We start from the raw sequence: 22,436 nt of genomic DNA, 5'->3' as shown, positions 1-22,436 counted from the left end.
CAAAATACTCTCAGGACCAACATACTGATTTAAAACAAAGGAACACACTTTGTACTGTAAAAGTAACATGATGGAAATCACAAGAAATTTAATAGTTTGACATGGATTCTTGTGGAATTTGACTTATAGCACAGTAACATTGAAGTCAACAAGTGTGTGATTTTCTTTTTTAATTAAAGCACAAAGCTTAAATAGACACATTCAACAATAATAAGCAAATTCTTGACACCTACCACCACCACCAAAATATGTATGCTGAAATTGTATGAATAAAAAGGTAAAGGAAAGCTGACCCCTACTAGGGAAAGGGTTTGTGAAGGGGGAGGGGGCCTGGGTCTCTCCTAAGCTTGGCCTGACATACATGGCCTGTAGCCCCTGTTTTAACCAGCGCATAGGACTTAATTTGAAGGCGGGAATCAATAGACTGTCTCCAGTACTAAACAGTTCATGATCCATCTGTTGATCTTTGTTATCAAAGCACTGCTTGTGTTTTCTTTTCAAAAGCTTCTTAACAATGTGATTATAAATGTATAAACCAATGGGTGATGAAATTGATTTGTATGTTCCTTGTCATATGGCAGAGAGTGAAACCTCTGGGCTCTGGAGAAAGTTTCAGCAGCAGGTGAGGGCCAGCACAACGGCCTCGGGCTGTGAGTCCTTGCTTACAAAGCCCTGGAGCTCAGCCAGCTCGGAAGAGGGGAGGAGTAAAGATTCGGGCTGGAAAGCCCTGGGGTTTATTTCTGGCTGTTGAGATGTGAGGCCGTGGGAGAAGGCATAAATATAGTTTGAGGGAGGTCGTAGACGCAGAGGTTTCTTGCCAGGGTTAGATGCCGGATGGATTTGTTTATGGGTGGATTTGTTTATAGCTGCTTCACGCTTTTACCTCTTGGAGTTGGTGCTTCCAAGGGGCGATGCTCAGGGTCTGGATCTTCTTTGGGGGGTAGCTCTGAAGTCTTCCCCAGTTCACCATCCATGGCCACTCCATTCCCTTTCTTTCTGAATTTGTAGTCAAATGACTGACATTGTGACCTGCTGTGAGAGTTGATTTAAAATAATAATACCACCAAGCATCTGAGGAAGACAGTACAAGAAGCATGTGTCATTTGGGGATGGAGTTGCGGAATGGGTTTGTGGCTCTGTCCGTGCATCAACATCTCCAGTGCTCGGAGCGAGAGAAAGGCAGTAACTCTTGGACCCTGGGAATCTTTCCCTTCGCGGAAGTGCTGGCCTAGCTCCCAGCACTGGCCCTGCCTCCTCCCTGCTGTTCGCTCCCCAGAATCAGCCTAGTCTTGGGTCATTTTACCCTCCTGTGTGGCTAGCACATGCTGCTTTCATTTGCCAGGGAGCGTTAGAGATACAGTCTCAAGAAAAACTGCCCAGCGGAAGTGACTTCCTCAGGAGAGATTTAGATGGTAAGTTCCTGAAGGATAAGCCACAGTTATTAGAGAGGTAGTACTGTGCATTAGTAGTTGGAGCTCTGAAGTCAGTTCAGAGTCCAGCCAGCGACTTGCCGGGTGCCTTAACCTTGGCCGAGCTACTGGTTTCCATCTGCAAAATGAGAGTATAATAGGAGCTACCTCATTTGTGTTGTTATGAGGAGCAGCTAAGTTAACTCGTTTGTGTAAAGCATTTGAATGGTGGCTTGTACATAGTAAGCAGGTGGTAAACATTAGCTGTCATACCTTTCTTACCTCAGCATTGAACACTGTGTTCTATACATAAGTGTTCAAGAGTTTTATTGATAAAGTATACCATTCAGAAGGTGGAAAAATTATTTGTTCATCTCTTACCATAAAATAGAAGTGATATCTGGTTGCAGTAAAGCATTGTAGGCAGGAAGACATTTACCACCTGGTTGGGGTTAGGCTAGTAGGATACTCCAAATTCAGTAACCAGGTGCCTATGATTTGTTATTCAGACCTAACACACCCATTCTGTCAAAAGTTTGACGAATGTTCATGGGCTTCCAAGGTAGTTTTGAAAGGGCAAACCAGCTTCGTCAGGTGATTTATTTCCAGTAAGCATTGTTATTGGAATATTTCAAACTCCAGCATAGGTGGCGGCTATGTGGTCAGGGCTCTGCCCTTTCTTTATGGGTTCACTCTGAGTTCTAACTTATGTTTGTTTTTAAGGTGGAAGAAGGTAGAAAGATGTTCCTTAATTGAATAGGTTCTTGCTCTTCTGTAGCCCACTCGGTGCCTAGCATAGAGCCATGCAAGTAGTAGTTGTCCAGTAAATAATGTTTTAATAATTAAATCGATGGGACATTTTTCTTCACATACATCGCATTGATGCCTGGAAGACGCTTATGGAAGGGAAAGTTTTGTCCATGATTTTTTTTCCCCTAGTCAGGCACCACCTAATATGATTGGTTCAGTCTCGCTATTAGGGTATTGAATTTGAGGGCTGCTCTCAGAGTCGCTGCTCATCTGCTACAAGAGGAACAAATGGTCCCCAAGGGGTCCCACCCAGTGAGGTGATGGGGGACGGGACACCACCACTCATCTTCAGTGAGGTGTCTGGGACGAGCTCAGGATGAAGACCACAGCTCTAACAAAAGGAGGTAAGCCATTGTTTTTTAAGTTAAGAAAGTTAGTTTAAAACTCTATGCTGATAATATTTCATGTGATAATATTTATGACAATATCTCTTTAAGGACTGAAGAATATATATTCTTTGTGTTCTTTTGGTAGGGACAGTGATCCTAAGGACAAGAGTTTTTGACCCAAGACCAGGAGATTACAATTTGGAAAAGATGGTGTTTAAAAAGTGGTCATTTCCACAAAGGTGACAACAACATGAACCTGAAGTCCTTTATCAGTGGATAGTGTTTTTTTTATTGTAAAAATATGTATTGATTCAAAAAATGACTTCTGTAACAGGATTGCAAGAATATAAGAATCCTTTTTCTTTATGGAGAAATTAGAAGATTTAACAAACACAAACAAAATAGTTTACCCTGCCTTTTTAAATGCCGTATCTGTTGTCTGTTGTCATTTTCATAATGTTCCCTTTTTTTTTTTTTTTCAGGTCTCAGTTTATTCCAGAATTTTTTTTTTTTAACCATAAAGTTCTCCCTTGGTACCCAACTTTAAGAAAATAAATTTATTTCAATGCAAATGAGTGCAGTATGGTTCTTGTGTGGCAAAATTATTTCACAGGTGCTCTGAAGGATTCATCATTTTATAAAAAGAACCGAAGAAGATACAGTTGCCTTTCAGCTTACTTGCATCTCTCTCTCACCCAAATTGAAGTGGCCCATTTAAAATGTGATCTTCATGGCAGAAGGGCAATCATAGGCCACACTCGACGGGCCATCTGGCTGCTTCTGCCTCCGTTCTGCACTGTGCTCCTGAGCAGGAGTCTGCCCCAACAGCGGAGCAGTCTGCCAACAGGACAGGCAGAAACGCGTGGCAGTAACGTGCAGATGTCACTGAACAGGACACCAAGCTTGTTCCTTACGGAGGGTAGTCTGTACCTGGGGGTAAAAAGTCCAAATTCTAGTTGGTTCCGGATGATTCACCACACAGACAGCGTATTCTCTCCCTAGTGTTTGGGTCTTAGTCAATAAAAGGAGTGGTGTGGAATCCTGGTTTGACAAGGAGGAGGTGATAATTGCTCAGGGATTCTGATTTTTCCGATAAAAGCAACTGCTTAGAATGCAATGACTCGACATCAGGATACCTTTTCATGGATTGTTTTTATCGTATCTACAGACTTAGTTTAGTCTTTGTTGTCAGACTTTACTCATAGGGATTTAGTAAAAGCAATTGTTGGCTTTAAAAAGGGGAGGAGATGAGACATTAAGTTGGAGTAGTGGTGGTGGATTCTGACCACTGAAGGGTGTTCTCCCCGCGGAGTGCCTTAGGGAGGCAGAACCTGGCTAACAAATGTTTTGTGTGACTGTTAACCACGTGAGCAGCGGCCTGCAGTGAGCCCTGTCCGTGATTCCCTCTCCCCAGGCCCCAGCACCATTTCTCTTTGCCTTCCCAACAGTAAGGCCGCTGATGACGGGGTGGCTCCTGTCCCGAGAATGGCGGGCTGCCGGTCTAGCCATCACTCCCGTCGTCCAGGAGAGGACAGTCACCATGACTGTCTTGGCCTAGGAGGTCCTGAGCCCAGACTGAGGTTGGCTTATTTATCTGTTTTCACAGTGACCAGCTTGGGCCCCGCTCCTCATTCCTCTCCAGCTCCCCCTGCAGTGGAACTTCTGGGATTTGGCACTGGGCATTCTGTTGGGACCCGCCCAGCTGTCCCCTTGGTGGGGCCCAAATTGTCCAGTCCCATCATGCTGTGGCCTTTAGCTCCGGAGGGAGGCCTTGATCAGATGCACATTCTGGAGCCTAATTTCATGAGCTTTGGGGCCCTGCAAGCAGGGAAGTGGGGAGGCCCCTGAGAGGGCTTGCAGGTGCAAGCCCAGACTACAGAGTTAAAACCAGAAGGACGCAGAGATCGCAAGAGAGGCACCAGGAGAATCCGGGAGACAGTCAGAGGTGAAGGAATCCAGTATTGCAAGAGGCGAATTTTGCTTTGGGAGGTTAAAGAAGCTTGGCTGCCTTCTATGTGAAAGTGGCATTTGTTAGCCGAATAATGTATCATACCTTGAAAATAACCCAAGTCAGAGAACTGTTGCTGCACCAAGAACCAGAGAATTACAGAATTGGAAGGGTCCTCAGAAAAGCATCTCAAGGCTAGCACCCCCTCATTTTACAGATTAAGGAACTGATGCCCCTTTACAGTTCATTGTGTTCGCTTACACTTTTTACAGTTTCTACTGTGCCTGCAAGTCATGACCTCTTTTTCCTTCTGAACCCAGAGGTTGAGGGGCTTCTGGAGGGAGCCCTTGGGGACCCTGTTGCCCTCCCTGCCCTGTGACTTTGGTCCCAGAGTAGTGGGCACAGCAGCCGAATCAGCCTCTGCTGAACTTTCCCCTCCCTGCCGCACCCTCACCCCCCATGCAGGATTCCAGAGCCCTCCCCGTGGGGGGTGTGAAGCCACTGGAATGTGGCACTCTGACCCCTGGCAGCTAAATGTCCTGGATGGACCTGGCCTGGGAAACAGGAAGGACTAAGGAGAGGGGGGAAGAGTGCCCCACGGCCTTGAGGTGGGACGGAGGGAAAGGAAGTGCGGGCGTTGTGACCTGGCTCCATGGGACCAGCTGACTCCTCAACAAGGAGACCAGGCAGCTGGGGGCGCCAGGCAGGCAAACTGAACAGGCAGGCAGGTTTCCCCAGGCTGGGCCCATGGGTGGAGGCCCCTGGCAGTGCTGGGCCCCAGTGGGTGAGCTGCCAGAGCAGTTGGGGTCAGGAGGAAAGGAGATTTGAGGGGAAACAGACTGGAATGTGGAGAAAACTGTTGTAGGAGCTGATGAAAGTGAAGGTGGTAGACAGAAGTCGTGTCCAGCCAATGTACAGACTGGACACATTTCTCACTTTGGAAACCAAGTTAGGAGGTGGCAAAGACTCTCCTAAAGAGACTTCCACCCCTTGTTGGGACCCCAGTGCTTTTTAACATGCTCACCCTTAGCAAGACAGTCGAGGCAGGCGGAGTTAGTAAAGGGGGTGTACGCATTCAGGTGTGAGGCTGGCTGACACCTGTTCCTTTCTGTTTTCTGTCAGACATTGCCGGCGGATAGTTGCTTCCTCAGCTTCTTTCCAATTAAAGCCTGTTGCAGAAGCAGGATGCAGAGCGAGGGCTTGGAACTGCCTCAGCACAAACCCTTGTGAAATCATGAGCGAGTTGCCAAACTGCGTGTAAGGTTTGCCAGGATGGCAAGCCAGCTTATTGTTGGGGATGTTGAAAATTAAATTCCATGCTCGTGGGAAAGGAACAGAAATCATAGGTGGCAGAGTGTTTGGAAGCACCTGTCTAAGAGGAGAGAAATCCTGACTGCGACCATACCTAAAGGGACCTGGTTTCCTTTGCAGCTGGAATCTCTCCGAGCTGAGTCAGTCGACTCTTCCGACATCCAGGGTCGTCTTGAATGTTAATTAGTGTCCCAAGGTCATGCCGTGTCCTGTCTGAATTGAGGGTGCTAATTATCTTTCCTCTTTTCCCACGCAACATTGTACAGAGCCCTAGGAATAGTGGCCTAGGTGCTAACTACAAATGTCTTGGTTATTAGGCTCATTCATTGAGCCTGCAAATCAGGCGGTGCTGCATCCCTCCCTCCATCTAATGGATACTAGGAGCCGTCAGGGGACGTCCAGGGGTACACTGCAGGCAGTGGAGCTGGGAAGCAAGCCAGTGTCTTTGCAAGGCATCCATCCTGTGGTGTGCCCTGAGAACCCACCGATCTGTAAATTTGGATGTCTAAAACAACAAAACTACTAAAGAACCTATTAAGTGCTTATACCTAAGCTTTAAAGCTACTTATCTCTTTATATCCTAATCCTTCAAAAGTTAATGATCCTTATTGTTAGTTAAATAGGATATGGTTCTGATTAGAGCATCCTTTGGGAATTGTCTACATTTGGTATTTTATATCCTAAAAACAATTAGTTCCTGAAACATATTGAACCTAACAGACAATAACTTTTAACCTTTCAGGTAGGAATTTAAGGCAGAGTTATTAACACAAATGGTGTTTTATCATTTGAACAATTTTCTAATGACTTTTTTTACACTATAAAGACTAAGTTTAAATAGAGTAACATTGCAGAATCATCTTGAAAAATCCACATACCTAACTACATATGGGAACACATGTTGCTGTAGCCTGTGGAAAAGACTGGGTGATTCATGTGGGGTTCATTTATGCTTCCTTTTGGATGCAAATTAGTTATTCTGTATATGTGTATATTTATGCATGCATGTGTTTTAATTTGAAATGTAGAAATATGTCAACTTTTTTTCTGTTTAGACACTGCAATATTTAAAAATATACCTAAAAGGTACCTGTTTTCTAAGTCCCTGGTAGTCATGAATTATTACAAAGTTTATTTTTTTGCATCTCAAACATTCCAGAAAGATATTAAGTATTGAAGAACTTAAGTAAACTTGAATCTTAAGATACCCACAGAGTATCTTGAAAGCTGCTGCTTTTTTTGTTTGATTTACATGATATTATTAATAGATAACATTACATCAGAGTGGTCTCCTACTCCAAGTTTACCATTCATTTTTTCCAGCAAGTGGGGATTGGAGCCCACTGTGTGCCACCTGCTCAGCTCAGTGTGGAGTGGCTGTAGAAACGAAGGCATGGTTTCTGCCTCCAAGAAGCTCAGACTGCAGCTGCAAACAGCTGTAATGCTTTGGGAAGAGTAAAGTGCTGCGGGTGGGAGAGAAACAAACTTCTTTGAGAAGACATTTAATTTGGGCACAGTAAGGCAGTAGCAGATTTCCAGGTAAACGGGAAGAAAGATTATGTCTTTGCAGAGGAAATGAAATCAGCAAAGGCGTGTCAAAAGGGAACTGCATGATGGACTCAGAGAATTGATTGGTTAGGTAAATATTTACGGAATACCTATGGTGGGCTAAGCTCTGTTCCAGTTGCATAGAGATAGCTGTGAACAAGAAAGACAAAAATCCCTACCAACCTGGAGCTTTCTGGTAGAGAAAAAATGAGCAAATTGGTAAGTTAAACATACTACTGTGGCAGAAGGAGACAAGTGCTGTGCAGAAAAATAAAAGAGAAAGGGAGCAGGCTGTGCAGTCGTGTCTGGTTTGCAGTTTTAAATACAGCTGTTGCTGAGTCTTGCCCAGAAGTTGAGTTTGATCACAGACCCAAGGGAGTCAGGGAATGCTTGGGGGGAGAGTGTTACGGGTGAGGGGGACATGATCGCCAAGGTCCTAATACTTCAGTATTAGGCCTAGGAAACGCTGCTGGCTGGGCAGTAGGGAGTCACCAGGAAGCCTCATTTATCAGTGTTAGGGATCCAACTTGAACCCTTAATGGTGAGAGCCATTAAAGATTTTTGGATAGTGTTTATAATGATCAGTGTTGTTGTCACTGAGACCCCCAAACTGAGTACCCCATGACCTGGAGCTTGGTGTCTAAGGGATAGAGACTGGATTATGACCCAAAGGAACACCCAATTTTGTAAGAAATGTGCAAATGTATTTTGCAAATGCATTCTTAAGACTTCTTCATCTATGTTCTTGTTACATTTGCTCGAATGATCTATTTCACACAAATCTTGGGGATTAAGTCACTGCCGTGTAGATCATAGTCTTTCCAAGATATCAATACTCATTTCTTGACGTGACACTAAAACAAGAGTTCTGCTTTTTATTGCCCCTTATCTATGTTTGCTTCTAGGTGGAGAGTTCTAGGATGAATTTCAAGGACTTGATGCCTTTAAAAATCAGTGTTATCTGAAGGCCCTGTGTTGCATGAGGTTTCTTAACAGTTCACACTTGTCTCCTTGATTCTCCTTTCTAATTTATAACACCACTTCTCACCTAAACACATGGTAGCATGGTGGACCTCAGTGATTTAAGAAAAAAAGATCTGGATGTGCACATGAGACTTTTGCTTAAAATGAAACTGGATAGTAGTCAGCAGTTGTAAACTGGCACCTATAAAAGTGTTCATTAAATATTGCTGGCAAATTGTACTTTGTTACTGGGACTTGATAAGAGATTCATGGAGTGTGTAGGAATAAATAAGATCAAACTAAATAAGAGACAGACTAGCTTCACAGAAGAATTTAAAGTCGGGTTTTAGGCATGATGCTTAGGGATGATACTTCTTTGCAGTACTAGAGTTAGGGGTAAGGATAAGTTAGAAATACAATTGTTTGTTGGAATTAAACTAGATCATTCTTTCACTTAACATCTCCCACTTGGTTTACTATGAAGAGAGTAGGTAATTATGCTAAAATTCATAGCAGTGCTCAAGTTATTAGTAAAAATATTCCTTACAAAATGATTGCTAACTGATTTCACAGAATTATTACCTTGAGAAGATTTGTTAATGCTGCTTACAGATCATTATACCTTTGAAACGTCATTATTTGTTCCTCAGGAGTATTGCTCTCTGTGAAGGCATTGTTGTCTTAACAAAGAAACCCTTGTTTCCAGGATGTTAGACTAGTTGAGATTGTGTTTATATTGTTGTGTTTTCTGTTTTTCTGATGTTTCCAAAGGTGCTCTTGCAAGTCTTGCTTTAGAAGGTGTCACAGAGAGGCCTCGGCCCACCCTGTGGTCATGACCATCTGCAGTAGATCTCCAGGCTATAGGCACTGGAGAGGGGTTTCCCCAGAGTAAGCTGGGAAGAAACAGCAGTATCCCTTCCTTTATCCCCCTTGGTGCTCAGGCCACCAGGCCTCCCTTGAACTTGAAGTTTTGCCCCCAACCCTTTGACTACCTCACCTCCCTGTTTCTTCCGTTCCTCCTGTGGCGTGCTTGATAATAGTCTGTATGGAATTCGGACCTGGGTTGCTTAGCTGTCTTCTCAACTAAATGTGTTAGTTGATGAAATAGTCTGTGGCTCATAAAAATATGGCTCAGTAAATGTTGGTTGTTATCAGAAGATTCATCTTGGAGGTGAACTGCGCCTCATTATCTGCGCTAACTATTTAGCTAGTATAATGAAAAAATTTTATCCTCCAAAACACTTGTTTTCAGAGTACCCTGTTCATTTTGTTGTTCTTGTTTGAATGTCTGGTCGCATTGCTGCTTTTCACCATAGAGGTTCATACTTTTGGATGAGTGCAATCAAAAATAAAAGGCATTCCCATAGCAAGTCTTCTGTTTTGCTCTTGGTCATTTGACTAACAGATTTTAAGTTAGAGCATACATTAATATTTATAAAATGGTACTGTGCATTATTCATATCCACAGGTACCTTCCTGGCAAGAAGCATTGAGTTGTGTCACATTATCTAATTATGATCATGATAGACAAAAGTGGTAAAAAGGGAGATAACAGACTTTATTATTTAAGTTATTATTTATCTAGCATGGTTGAAAAATATATTTGTTCACACATTCTACATGTCATAAATATTTATTGATATTTGGAAGTGTTGATTAATACAGTGTTGAGGTTAAAAGAAACTTTAGTATTAATATTTTGCAAGTAGGAAGATTGAGATCCAAAGATGTTTCTCAGTTATTTCTGAATAATTGACTTTCTTCCCCTACTACCAAACTCACTTTCCAGAAAAAGTTCAGCACTTAAAGATTCAGAGTGTTCTGTTTAATCCTCATGTCCTCCAACCTCCAGTTCCTATTCATGCCTTCTGCAGATTTTTTTGTTAAGTTACTATGTGCAAAGCCTGATAATAGCCCAATGATAAAAAGAAGAGTAAGACTAGATCTTTAGCTTGAAAAAAAAACACTTTCTGGTGGAGGAGATTAGATGAGCAATTTCATTATAATGTTGTAAGTAAAATAATTTTAATAGATATGCAATAGAAGTCCTTGGTAGGACTGCTAACTAGGACTGCTAATTCAGTCCCTATAGAGTGGATGAAACCAGAAGAAATTACTTAAGACTATAGGAGCTTTCAAAGCAGGTAAAGAGAAGCTTTTCTAGGCAGGGAGACTAGCTTCTGCAAAGCCGTGGAGTCATGAAACAGCGTGGTCATTCGGGAGGGCATAGTCATTAGTATGGTTGGAGTAAGGAGATGTGGAAGAGATGAATTTGAAGAAAGGGGTTGGGATCAAATCTAGTCTTGTGTTCCATGCCAAAGACTTGGATGGCCAGGTGTTGGACTTTATTTTGGAGACAACTGCTTCCCAATTCCATATCCTTAAGAATTTTGATACAGCTGTTCTTATAACATCCCCACTGGATGTTTTTACACTAAAGTACTTCTAGGAGAATAAAACACTGTGAACCAGGTACCTAAGGGATGGCTAAATGCCTGGCTTAATTCAAGGATGGCTTTTAGGGTATCCAGATGAAGAAAGGAAATGTGAAACAATTAGGTAACTCTTCAAGGCAATTTTACTCTCGACTAAGATGTAATAATTTTTAAGCAGCAGTGCATTTGATAACTGAAAATCATTGTTCTTTGAAGCTGGTTAAACATGGACTTCCATGTTTTAGTGCACATTCAAACTCAGAGAAGGCTATTGCTTAGTAATGACGTAATTGAACAGAAGGCCAGTCCAGCACTGCACAAACATGGGCCAGGGGAAAAGGACTGAGATTTCCTTTTTAAAATACTGGGATCTAGTCTTAAAGCAGAGGAAATGTAAGGCAATTGGGTTCAATACCATAGGACACAAAGTAATTATAGCTAAGAAAAAAATTTCTGTGAGCAATCAAATACCTTGACTGGGTACTTTTCAAAAATTTCAGAAATGTAACTGTTTAATGTCTGACTTCGAGTAACTTCCTGGTAAAACCACCAAAGAGAAACTGATGAAAAAATATATTTATTGGTCAAAGTACCTGGATGAGTTGACATGCTGTTAATCATAAGCCATTTATGAGATGTCCTAATATATCTTTCTGAAGAACCAGAAAATCACTTTGATTTTGTTTATCTCTATTACATTGATTTTCTCAGTGTATCTGTTATTTTCATCTTTCTTGTTTCTTTGGACCTGCCCTCATTTAATTTCTTCAGTGGAATGCTTAGCTCATTTGGTTTTGTTTTTTTTAATGTTTCTTATATTCTGTGAAATATCCCTTTAAATACTGCCTTGACTGTGCCCCATCAGTGTTGATACGTGGCATTTCTATTCTTCATTTTTAAGTATTTGTCAATTTTCCTATAATCCTCTCCCATTAAAAAATAAAACTTTTTATCATAGAAATTTCCAAATGTGTATGTAGAGACAATTGTATCATGGCACAGTGCTTCAGTAATTGTCAGTCATGGCTAGTCTTATTTTAATACATTTGAGACCTCAGCTAGTGAATCCTGTAGGATTGGAGGTGCTAGAAAGGTCCTGCAAAGTGATATTTGGTTTATTACAGTCACCTTTGGCTTACTAGGTATTGTGATTGTTTTCCAAACCTCAAAGTGGTCTGATAAATGAAAAACTATTTAAATTTAATATATGACCACCATTAGCTGTAATTCTGTAATGCTGTTCCCAATAAATTGTTAGTGTTGAACAATTTCAAAAACGATGGCAGAATCAGGAAATATGAGGATGAAGTCTAAAGGGACCTCGTGAATTATCCTTTCCACCTCTCTGTCAGTAGGGAAAGAAGTTGGAGCCTGAGGCCTAAATGCCTTGTCCAAGGTCATTCTGTAAACTGACAACAGCTAAGGTTGTGTCTGGACCAAGGCCCACTCCATGAGAACAGATCTCTGGGCTGTCTGTTTTTCTGTATGAAATTTAGGATAGGTAGTTCTAGTTTAGGCAGAACTGTAAAATAGGAGAGTGATGTTCTGTAGACCCTGTCTCCCTCCTCATCTTCTTTCATGAATTCCTTGCCTCTATAAATATTTCTTGTCTTGAGTTAAGTTCCTCTCTGTTGTCCACTATCCTGCTATTCCTGCCATCAAAAAGGAACTTACTGTTATTTTATTCACATTCTTGGTATAATTCTGGTTAGAATAGTGGTAAGTTTTACTGTAAACTCCTCTTTCCTAGCACTTTGAATCTTTAGCATCTTACTCAGTTCTTGATATATAATAGACATCACTATCTATTTGAAGAATGAATGATTGAAAGAAAGGATAGGTGGATGAATTTACACTCTGTAGTTCATCTCTGGTCCTTGTCTGTTAGATATATTGCTAAAGTGACAAAAATTACAGCAATGGAGCATACACTTACCATAAACTAATTTAGTAAATTGGATCAGTATTCATTTTTCAAAGAATTCCACACTTGGACATACTGAATCAGTGATCATGCTTGTTTGTGGTATATTTAGAGGTTTGCATTTGTTTAAGAGTTAGTCTCCAAAAAATATTTGTGAGCATATTTTAGTCTTCCCATTGCTTTAGATTCAGGCTTTGTTCATTTTGGTGTATAGTTCGTGTGCCTAACATAGTTTCACTTTGTGGAAATGCCTGTAAAACAAATTTTTGTAACATGAATCATTTCTACTGATAAACATAAGTTTTCCCTTCCTGCTTTGAACTGATTACAGCACAAGGAAGAGAGGGAGAGGGAAGCACCAGCTTTTGGAACATCCGCCTTAAGCTCAGAGCAGAGAGAATGAAAGCCCACCGCGTTAGATTCCTCCTTGAGCAGAACTGAATGCCTGATGATGGCCAGCTGGGAGCTGGGGGAGTTAGGAGCAGCAATTCTACATTACACTGGAGTTTCTAGGTTGGCATGGAAAGAGATGCCAGTATTAGCTATTTGCATCTTACTGTAGCCGCAGGGATATGTGAACAGCTGGAGAATTAATTTGATATATATTCCCAGAAGCCTCTCCTCTGCCAGCAGAATTCCATTACTGTGAGCTTTTGAGTGTGTACTATGAATTTGTTTCTTGCTTTTTAATATCTGCTATAGCATATTTCCGGTAAGTGGGTTGCCACATAATGGGGTGCAGATCTATCTTGGTTTGAAGTAAACTCCATTAACCTCAGCTGATACAAGGTGGAAAAGGTAAGACTCTGAGTGTACAAATGTCTTTAGCCATCAGGAAGTCAGAGATTCAGATGAACACACAGTCCTTTGTGCATTAAGTGCAGGCATACCTCAGACATTTCATTCCATATTAGTGGAATTTCAAACACCAGCAAGCAAATGGAAAGATATTTTGAAGGGCAGAGCAGTGGACTCTGGGACTCAGGAGGCCAGGGCTGCTGTGGCTGGTGCCTAGAGCTCCTGGGCATAGAGGGGGTGTGTCTTCTGGAGCTGCAGCTCCCCAGGTCCGGAGTTAGCTGTGAATCCGTCTGTCTTCTGACACGCCTCTGCCTTCACATCCTTCCACAGTGCCCCTTGCCCACCCTTATGCTTGAAACTCCTCTCTGACTAGCCTTTGCATTTAAAGTCTTTTGTATCTAATGTTGAAGGGAGGAATATCAGACATCCTCAATAAAATTGGGAGATTCCTGGTGGAGCAGGAAAACCAAGTCCAGGGTAAGACTGAATGTGGCTGGTAGAAGGACAGGTGGTGGTGCTTTGGCACCACATGTGCACTCTTGAAACAAAAAACACGTTCTGCAAAATCATGTACTACACTAAACATAAGAACATTGTTGGGAAAAATAGGGTTAGAGCACGTCACTGAAAACCTATGGAACTGTGTACACAGAAGACAAATACAAACAATAAGAATCCAAAAGAAAATACTGACACAGGGAAGCCACTTGTAGTATTCGCACCTGGAGCCCGGGCAGTGGCATTCCTTACAGCCTTACACAGTCCCAAGCTCATGCTGCTCCCCTTGGGGTGTGGGGCTTTAAAGACACTCAATTTTGTGGAGACCAGTTTCATCAGAATTAAACCTAAGATGCAAGGGTAATTTCTTCATCATGGTTTTTAAATGCAGGCAAAATGTCTCTAGCTTTTTCATTTGTACTTGCAGCCTCCCTGAATAGTTCAGTGTAGTGGAAAGTGCAGCCACTAGTGCAGCCACTTCATTTCTTGCACTAAAGGAAGGAATTTAAACCAGATTATCAACCCTTTCTTAAGGTGTGCATTTATTGCTAAGACTTTTTCTTTCATTGTGAGAAAACTTGCCTCTGATCTCTTCATAACATTAATGTACTAGGAAAAACCATGTATGAACCAACGCAATTTCTGCATTGTACTGATTTCATTTTCCTTTTTCCCAGTTATGTATTAGCAAATTCACATTAAAGAAATGTGTGTCTGTGGTTCAGCAGTAACTGTTAGGAGAAGAGGTACCCAGTGCCTTTGTTATTTCTCAGACCTGGATCCTATGCTGCCTTATCCCATGGTCTTTAGGAAAGCAGTTTTCAAATTGTGGGACACAGACCCCTGGGGGGAACCCCAAGACCTTTTCAGCTAGTACACAAGGTCCAAATATTTTCATAGTAATATTAAAATGTTATTGCTTTTATTCTGTTTGTCAACATTTGCATTGGTGGGGAAAAGCAATGGTGGTAAAACTGCTGGCACCTCAGCATGAGTAGAAGTTGTAGCACCAAATTGTGCTGGTCAGTCATTGTGTCCATCACCACCATGCACTTGCGGTAGAGTAAATACTAGTAACAGAGTAACAAACAAAAAATCAGTTTCCCTTGAGAATGCCCTTGATTAAAGCAGTACAAGTTATTCATTTTACTAAGTTTCAACTCTTGTTGAACCTGTTACTATCCTGTGGGATGATACGGACGTACACATGAGGTGACTGCCGCACGCATACAGTGGTGGTCTCAAGATAAAGTATATTTCAAGGTGTCTTCTGAACATCCAAGTGGAGACATCAGGTTAGCAGTTAGCCGTAACTGGTCCTCTGCTGTAGTACTTACATATTTGGACATGCTTGAACATGTGTGATTTTTAATTCATACATGAAATTAGTAAGTTTCACTCATATTTAGAGAAAATAACATCCTGATTTGTTCCTTTCCAGAAGTTACCAACTTGCAAATACATTTGCAGAGGAATCTCAACTGTCTTGACTTTTCAGGCTAGGAGACTACATCTTGTCACGTGGAGAGTACCAAGAAAAATGACTTGACATAAACATTTAAAGGGTGGTACGCCTGTTTTTAACTCATTTTTTTCCTGTGACCAGACTAAGGAAAAGTCAGGAGCTACGCCAGAGAATCAGAACCTTGATCCTTGTCCTATATATGGATTTACTTAGGAAAAGAGATTTAAAAACACTGAATATGCCAAATGCTGTCAGCAGCACTGTTGGGCTTGGATGTTATTCCTATAATCAAACCTCACTAAATTTTTGCTTCTAATCCCTGTTGGTTGGCTATTAAATTATTTTAAAGTGAAATGTTCTGTATAGAAAAACATAAAAGCATTTGTCTCAGAAGCTTGTCGTACTCCATCCTGTAAAGCAGGGGTTGCTAAGGGAACTATTGCCAAGAAGAAAAAACCGAGTATTGACTAGGATGGGGGCATAGAATTGAAAGGATTTCCTCTTAGGGAAAAAGAAGATAAAAGCATATATGACATTTTTTACTTCAGAGCTAGATGCATCCTGGCTGGTGGCCATGACATTTCCTGTGGGGACGGTCAGACTTACCTGTACGTCTGCAGGTGCCGCCTGTTGATGCTGCCAGGAGGCTTCCTGTGAGCATGAAGCAGAAAGCAGGAGCCAGGGAGAAAATCAAGGGCAGTCGCCTTGTAATTCTGATTCTGCACTCTGGGAAAATGGCCTTGCGTGGGGAGAAAGAGAAAAGCATCTGGTAGTGAAACAAATTAGCTCTGAGCTGGACGCCTTGGAAGGGCTGTTGATGTCAGCCAGGTGATAAGAGGTTGAAGTCTTAGAGCTGAATTGGGGAAAAGACTAATGATAGATGATTCCTAGTGAGAAATGCCAAAAGATGTCCAAGCATTTCTTTAAAATATGTGTGCCTCATTAATGCTTTACCAATAAGGTTCTTAAATAAGCCTTTTATTGTCTAAACATGTTCTTTATATTGAGGCATAATTTCCTTGTGATGCTATAGGCATACTTTAAAAAAAAATTAAGACAGTTTCTGTTAAGGTAAAAAGAACAGACAACAGCCTTGGCCACACCAATGACATGAAAAAATACGTATAGGTAGTTATTGAATTCTGTACCCATTCCTGGGACTAAGAGCGTTCAGGGTTGGGTCAGACCTGCCTCCTGCCTCTGAGGACTCTGTCTAGAGGGGAAGCTTGGCTTACCTAAAACCATTACCCCAGGGGACGAGGTCTGTGCATGTGTGTGAGGGAGCATAGAGGATGGAGCAGCTCACCGTTGGAGAAGACTTCTCAAAAGGGATAACATTGGAGCTGGGTTTTGAAAGATGAATAGGAGTTATCAGAGGATGAAGCAAAGGAGGTACATAGGTGATACTCCATCAGCAAAGGCTTGGAAGCAGTTATTAGGGTTTGTAGTAAGAATTTGGAGTGTGTTTAGAGTGTTAGGAAGTATGTGTAATTGGTGAAAGGTGAGTCTGTAGAAGTACATGCAAGCTGTATCATGAAGAACCTTATATTCTACCATAAAGTTTGGATTTTTTTCTTGTCAAGAGAGAACCTCTGTCACGTTTGTTTTTTGAGCAAGATGATTCTGCTTATCCGGTGGGGAATAGGGGAGGGGAGGGGCAGCAGGACGGTGGCAAGGAGACAGGTTAGAGGGTGTTGCAGAAGTTCAGGAGGGCAATGTCTGCAGGGAGTTCACTTAGAGTGGAGGGAGTGCAGTGCTTCCTGTGGGAAAACGTCAGAATCCACTCACTTTGATGACGTAACTGCACATGTTTACAATGAACAGTAATAAAGATTTCAGAAGTTGATGGGAAAAAGAAGAGATAATAGTTTTTCAGTGGTTCAAATGTTACTTGATTTCTTACATATTTTTAAGCTCTAAGGTTTAAACTGTCTTAGTTACAAATGTGAAAATACAATCACAAAAATTCCCAAATGGCAAATTTCTGTTAACCAGATTAGACTGCTTGTACTATTTAATAACATGTCAACAGTTAGACATGGAGGTGGAAAATCATTTCACATGCACCATTTTGTTATATATTTTAACTGAAGACTAAATTATCACCTACTTTTCCACATTGAATTGTTTCACTACATTCTTTTTTACTTTTCCTTCCAGAGTAATGTAGAAATTTCACTGTTGTCTTGAAGATAGGAATGTACCTTTGTTTGTGTGTTGTATACATGTTATTTGTAACCATCCAACACAGACTAAATAAGAAAGCAAATTTTAAAGCAGATACATTGTGTTTCTGTTTAAACTTCTGAAATGGTTTTTCTAAAAGCTGAGCCTTTGATTGAATAAGTGGGCCTGATCTCCTGAAATCAAAACACAGGTTTTCTCTTCTCCCTTTCTGGAGAACTGCCCTGAAGCTCTTTATATTGTAAATGGATATCCCTCTAAAGACCCCTTGACAAGAAAATTACTTGAGTGAAGGAAGATAGTCTTTTGCTTAACTTAGGTAGTAAGTCAGTGATGGCACCAGAAATAAAAAGTAGCCATTTAAGAGTTAACAGCCATTTGTTTGCACTATCTTAGGAAAACACATCCTTAAGATGGCTATACTACCTTAGTTTGAGCAACATGGTTAAGGTATCTTAAATTCAAGCACTCCTAAAAATTCTCTTCAGATTCAGTTATCAAAAACATGTTTACTGTTTAACAGTCAGTGCTTAGTTAAGGTGTGATAAAGTATCTATTAAAGATAATGTTAAGAGGCGGGAAAAGCCCATATAATGTCCCAGAGATACGTAGAGAAAAAGCCTGGTTTCCCAGGAGAGGTGTTTCAACCAAGAGGAATATTATGAAGGACTGAGTCTGCCTGTCATTCTTGTTCCATTTGTCTGAGCTGGATCTCTAATGAAAGCTGGTTTTAAAATCTACTGTATTTCTTATAGTTTCCTCCATTCCGTGATCAGGACACTGATTTGCTTTCAGCTTTAGAGTTTGACCACCCCAGCCTCTCGCTATATAGCCCTTAATTCTGTTGTCAGTGCTGGTGTGGGCAGTAATGGCCTCTAGAGTCTGCGCTGAAATGCTCTTGCGGGTGGGGGGGATCTCTGCCATTGTGCCCCATTCTTGACTCTTTTGGTGGTGTCTGTTTTTTTTCTGTTCATTAGCCGCCTTAATGTGCTAAGTCACAAAGTAGTTTTAAACCTGAAGCTGTTCTCTACCAGATGTAATAAAAAATGACACCTAAAAAAAATTATTTTGTATATTGACAGATGTGACTAGTTGTATTGAAAGTGGGAAAATTTGGGAACCGTTGTTTAAAATTAAAAATTTTAAAGGAATCACAATTGTTATTGTATAACATATAAGAGAAATAGTGGTTTTTTTATCACAAACATTTGTATATGTAGCTATTTAATATCTACATGTATGGCTATATTTCATTCTTACTTATTAGGAAGTTGGGTTTCATTCAGTTGTAAAATTGCAGTCAAACTGCTTTATGTAAGTTGAAATGCCAAAATCAGATGTTAATCTTGACATCCTTGCACATTTTTGCTCTCAAGCAGACCTTTGAATGAAGCTGCAGGCAAACATGATGTGGTTGTTAATTGTTTTACAGATGAGAACTGGGATGATGACCAACTGCTTGGTTTTGAACCATGCAATGAAAACCTTGTCTCTGGCTGCAATATAATCAATGGCAAATGTGAATGTGACACCATTCGAACCTGTAACAATCCCTTTGAGTTTCCAAGGAAGGATATGTGCCTTTCAGCTTTGAAGAGGATTGAAGGTGAGTACTTATTTTCACAATAGTGAGGCTTAACATGGTCTGTAACTGAGCAGTGATGGCATTTGAGCTTGAAAAGGCAGAAGACAAGCTTACAGAGATTCGTAGAGCTTTTATAATCCCAAACAGGATGACAGCTGGACCAGGTGCTGATGTGACGGTGTATGTGATGGCGTGTGTGTTTCCTGGAAGCCGTGGGATGGGAATGCTGTGGTAGTGGGAACAGGGGCCTTGGTGTCAGCTTGCCTAGGTCACCTCTGCCTATTGGATGATTTCCCAAGTGGTGTGCTTGAGATCAGCATCTGTTGTCACCAGGTCCATTCCGCTTGATTTACTCTAGGATGGTGCTCCATGAGGAGAGTGCTAATTAGAAATGTGGCTCATCTGGCAAGAAAGTGTATCTCTTTGGAAAACATGGGAGAACCGTGAAGTGACAATTTAAGGCTTAGGTTGGTTTTGCCACAGGGCAGAATCACACAGATATGGGTGGATCATTGGGCACTTCACCTGTGGAATGAAGGCAGAAATAACATAACAATAACAAGAAAAATAACATAACAAGGCAGAAATAACATAACAATAACAAGAAAATTATACTTTTATGGCCCATAACTTTTGTACACTCATTCATAAAACCTACACAAAAGATTGAGGACTTGAAAATGTGATTCATAACTACAGAAATCACAAATGGCAAACCCAGAACTTGGAGCCATGGCTCAAACCAGACTTAACAAAGGGTAAAGCATGGGCTTGGACCTTACCCCTGCCTCGGACCACCACTGAATGCTTCCTTAGCTCCAGCTTCCTCTTGGGGAAAAAAAAGAGGGCTCAACCAAGACATTCTTAAGTGTACCATTTTATCTCTAAAATGATGCCATTCTAAGATGGAGAGGTTGGTAATATAGTTTGGAACACCAAGAATTTGCAAGGTCCCAAATCAAGCTCATAGGGCAGGAGAGTAGGACTGAGGCTTTTGAATTATATTGTTTCCAAGTCATATTAAATGGTAATAATAAGAAATTTACAATAGCCTCTAAAATAGCATTTCTCCTTGTATTTACCAGTGCTGCTGAATCATTACAAGGGCATATAAGAGAAAGCAATAGAAATTAAATTTTGGAACTGCACTGTCTTAGATAATATTTAGTTTAGTCCTTGAATCCAAAAAATTGGAAAACTGAGCTCCCCACAAGTGATCAATAAAAAGCTTAGGACTAACCATATAAAGTAATCTTAACCATGTAAAGTAATATCTGCATCATGCTACTAGACAACACATCACCTAGCTTGTTTTTATTGTTTTGTGGCTCTTTGCTTATCACTGCCCCCACCCTGTTGTCTGCCAAAAAAGAGTGGTTTGCCACTTTCAGTATAAACTTAACAGAGATACAGAGGAAATGATCCTGTGTCTATAGTAGTTAATTTAGCTATTCATATTTAAAATCATATTATATAAAATATCACAGCAATTTAGATTATCACTTTTTGCCACTCATATTTTACGATGCTTCATTGTAGCTGTCATGGTGTTTGTTGGGGCTGCCTTCCAAGCCATTTAACACCATTCCTGACCACACCCTCTTCACTACCATCTAAATTGTTCTAGATGCAGCAGATTTTGAATCTAAGTTATCACAAGAAGTTTTGTTCAAAACATGATATCTTTTCACATAAAACTAGGACAGTTGCATTTTTAATTAGTTAGGTGTATATTTATCATCTTTACAATGTGGGGATTAACTGCTTAATTTTTAATGTCATTCTAACTAAGCTGTTTACGAGATCCCGCACTCCTGACCCTCAGGAATAATTACTGTAGCTGATTAAATTTCTTTACCTTTTGTTTTTAACATTCTGTCAGATGGCCTCTATATAATCCAAAAGTAGGGTTGGTTAAGGTCATTTAAGGCTAATGTATCCTCTACAAATAGTACTTTGTTTTTCAAAATAAAGCACCCTGCAACATTTGCGATCTTGTAAGAAGTCAATATCAAGATTTCCCTTTCATGAGAAATAATTTTGAGGGAAAAAGCTCTACATATTCAAGTATGCATTGCATATGAAAGAATTAATGATGATGTACCAGTGTACCTAATTAAGTCACTAATATCAACAAAGACTTGGCATGCTATAGGCATTTCAGACCAAAAAAGTGTGACCTGAAATTACATGATAAAGTGTCATGGAAGAGGAAGAATCTGAACAATTTATAATTTGGATGGTGATGGATTCCAGAAAGGCAGAATGATGTGGACACAAAAATGAAATGTAGAAGTGAGATTTGTATGACTTATGTGCAAGGCATTTGGGAAACTAGTCTAAAAGAGCGAGGTTTTATGTTGATAGGTAATAGGAAATAAAGACTGGGAGACAGGATGGAGCCAGATTATGAAATGTCTTCAGCCTCGTGCAGGGAGCTTAAGCTTGGTAATGGGAGCCATCAGAAATCATTGTAGGTTTATGAGCAGAGAGAAGCAGAGCTCAGCTCGGTGAAATCAATGTCAAGCAGACTGGAGTTGTAGGGGGATGGAATGGATTAGCAAGCCTAGTGGCTAACTGGAGAGCTGTTTGAATTATATAGATGTGGTGCCACAGAAGACTGGACTAAGGGGTGGCAGAGACACAGCAAGGAAGAGAGGGGTACACACCTTTTGACAGAAGAACTTACAGTATCTGCTAAAAGATAAGGGAGGGATGAAGATGCACAAGGATGCTCCTGAGGTTTATTAAGTGGAAATGATAGAAGTATGATGGTGTGAGTAACGAATGGGAAAATGCTTGTGGGATGTCTGCAATAACAAAGAACTGAAAATGGGGTGGTTTTAGGGGGATATACAGTCAGAAGGGGCCTTAAAAATAGAGGAGATATTACAGCATTTGCATGATGACATGAATAATCTTATAAAAATGGAGAAACCAAAAAATAGAAGAAAGGTGAGGTGATTGCAGGAGCAGTCTTTGAGCAGGGAGAGAGCAAAACTGTTTCTGTTTCTCAGAGAGGTGTAAAACAAGGTCGTCAGCTAACACTGAGGTGGAAGAAGGGGTGTGGAACACTGAGGAGGGGGAGGAAAATGCAAAGGAGACATATCAGAGAGAGACTGAGGGGCAGGCTAGGGAGGTGCACCCGGATTGCCTACGAACACCGAACACCAACGGCTTGCTTGGTTGCTTGGGGTTGGTGGTTATAGATCTGAAGGGAGACCAGCCG

The 22,436-nt window shown here is 41.0% G+C and overlaps 1 protein-coding gene across 4 annotated transcripts in view; it reads left to right on the top strand.

Moving 5' to 3' along the window:
- CRIM1 (cysteine rich transmembrane BMP regulator 1) overlaps positions 1–22,436 on the top strand; it is a 184,756-nt gene that overhangs the window by 18,483 nt on the left and 143,837 nt on the right. For 3 of the 4 annotated variants that reach the window (XM_036931634.2, XM_036931637.2, XM_036931636.2), the window contains exon 2: positions 19,055–19,228. The exons of the other annotated variant lie outside the window; for it this stretch is intronic. In XM_036931634.2, the coding sequence (XP_036787529.1) occupies positions 19,055–19,228 (174 nt within the window). The remainder of the gene's footprint in view (positions 1–19,054; positions 19,229–22,436) is intronic. 4 annotated transcript variants of the gene reach the window in all.

The sequence above is a fragment of the Manis pentadactyla genome, chromosome 2 (genome assembly GCF_030020395.1).
Source record: "Manis pentadactyla isolate mManPen7 chromosome 2, mManPen7.hap1, whole genome shotgun sequence".
NCBI lineage: Eukaryota > Metazoa > Chordata > Mammalia > Pholidota > Manidae > Manis > Manis pentadactyla.
Note: the sequence above shows the minus strand (reverse complement) of the source record. Positions and strands in the feature narration are given on the sequence as shown.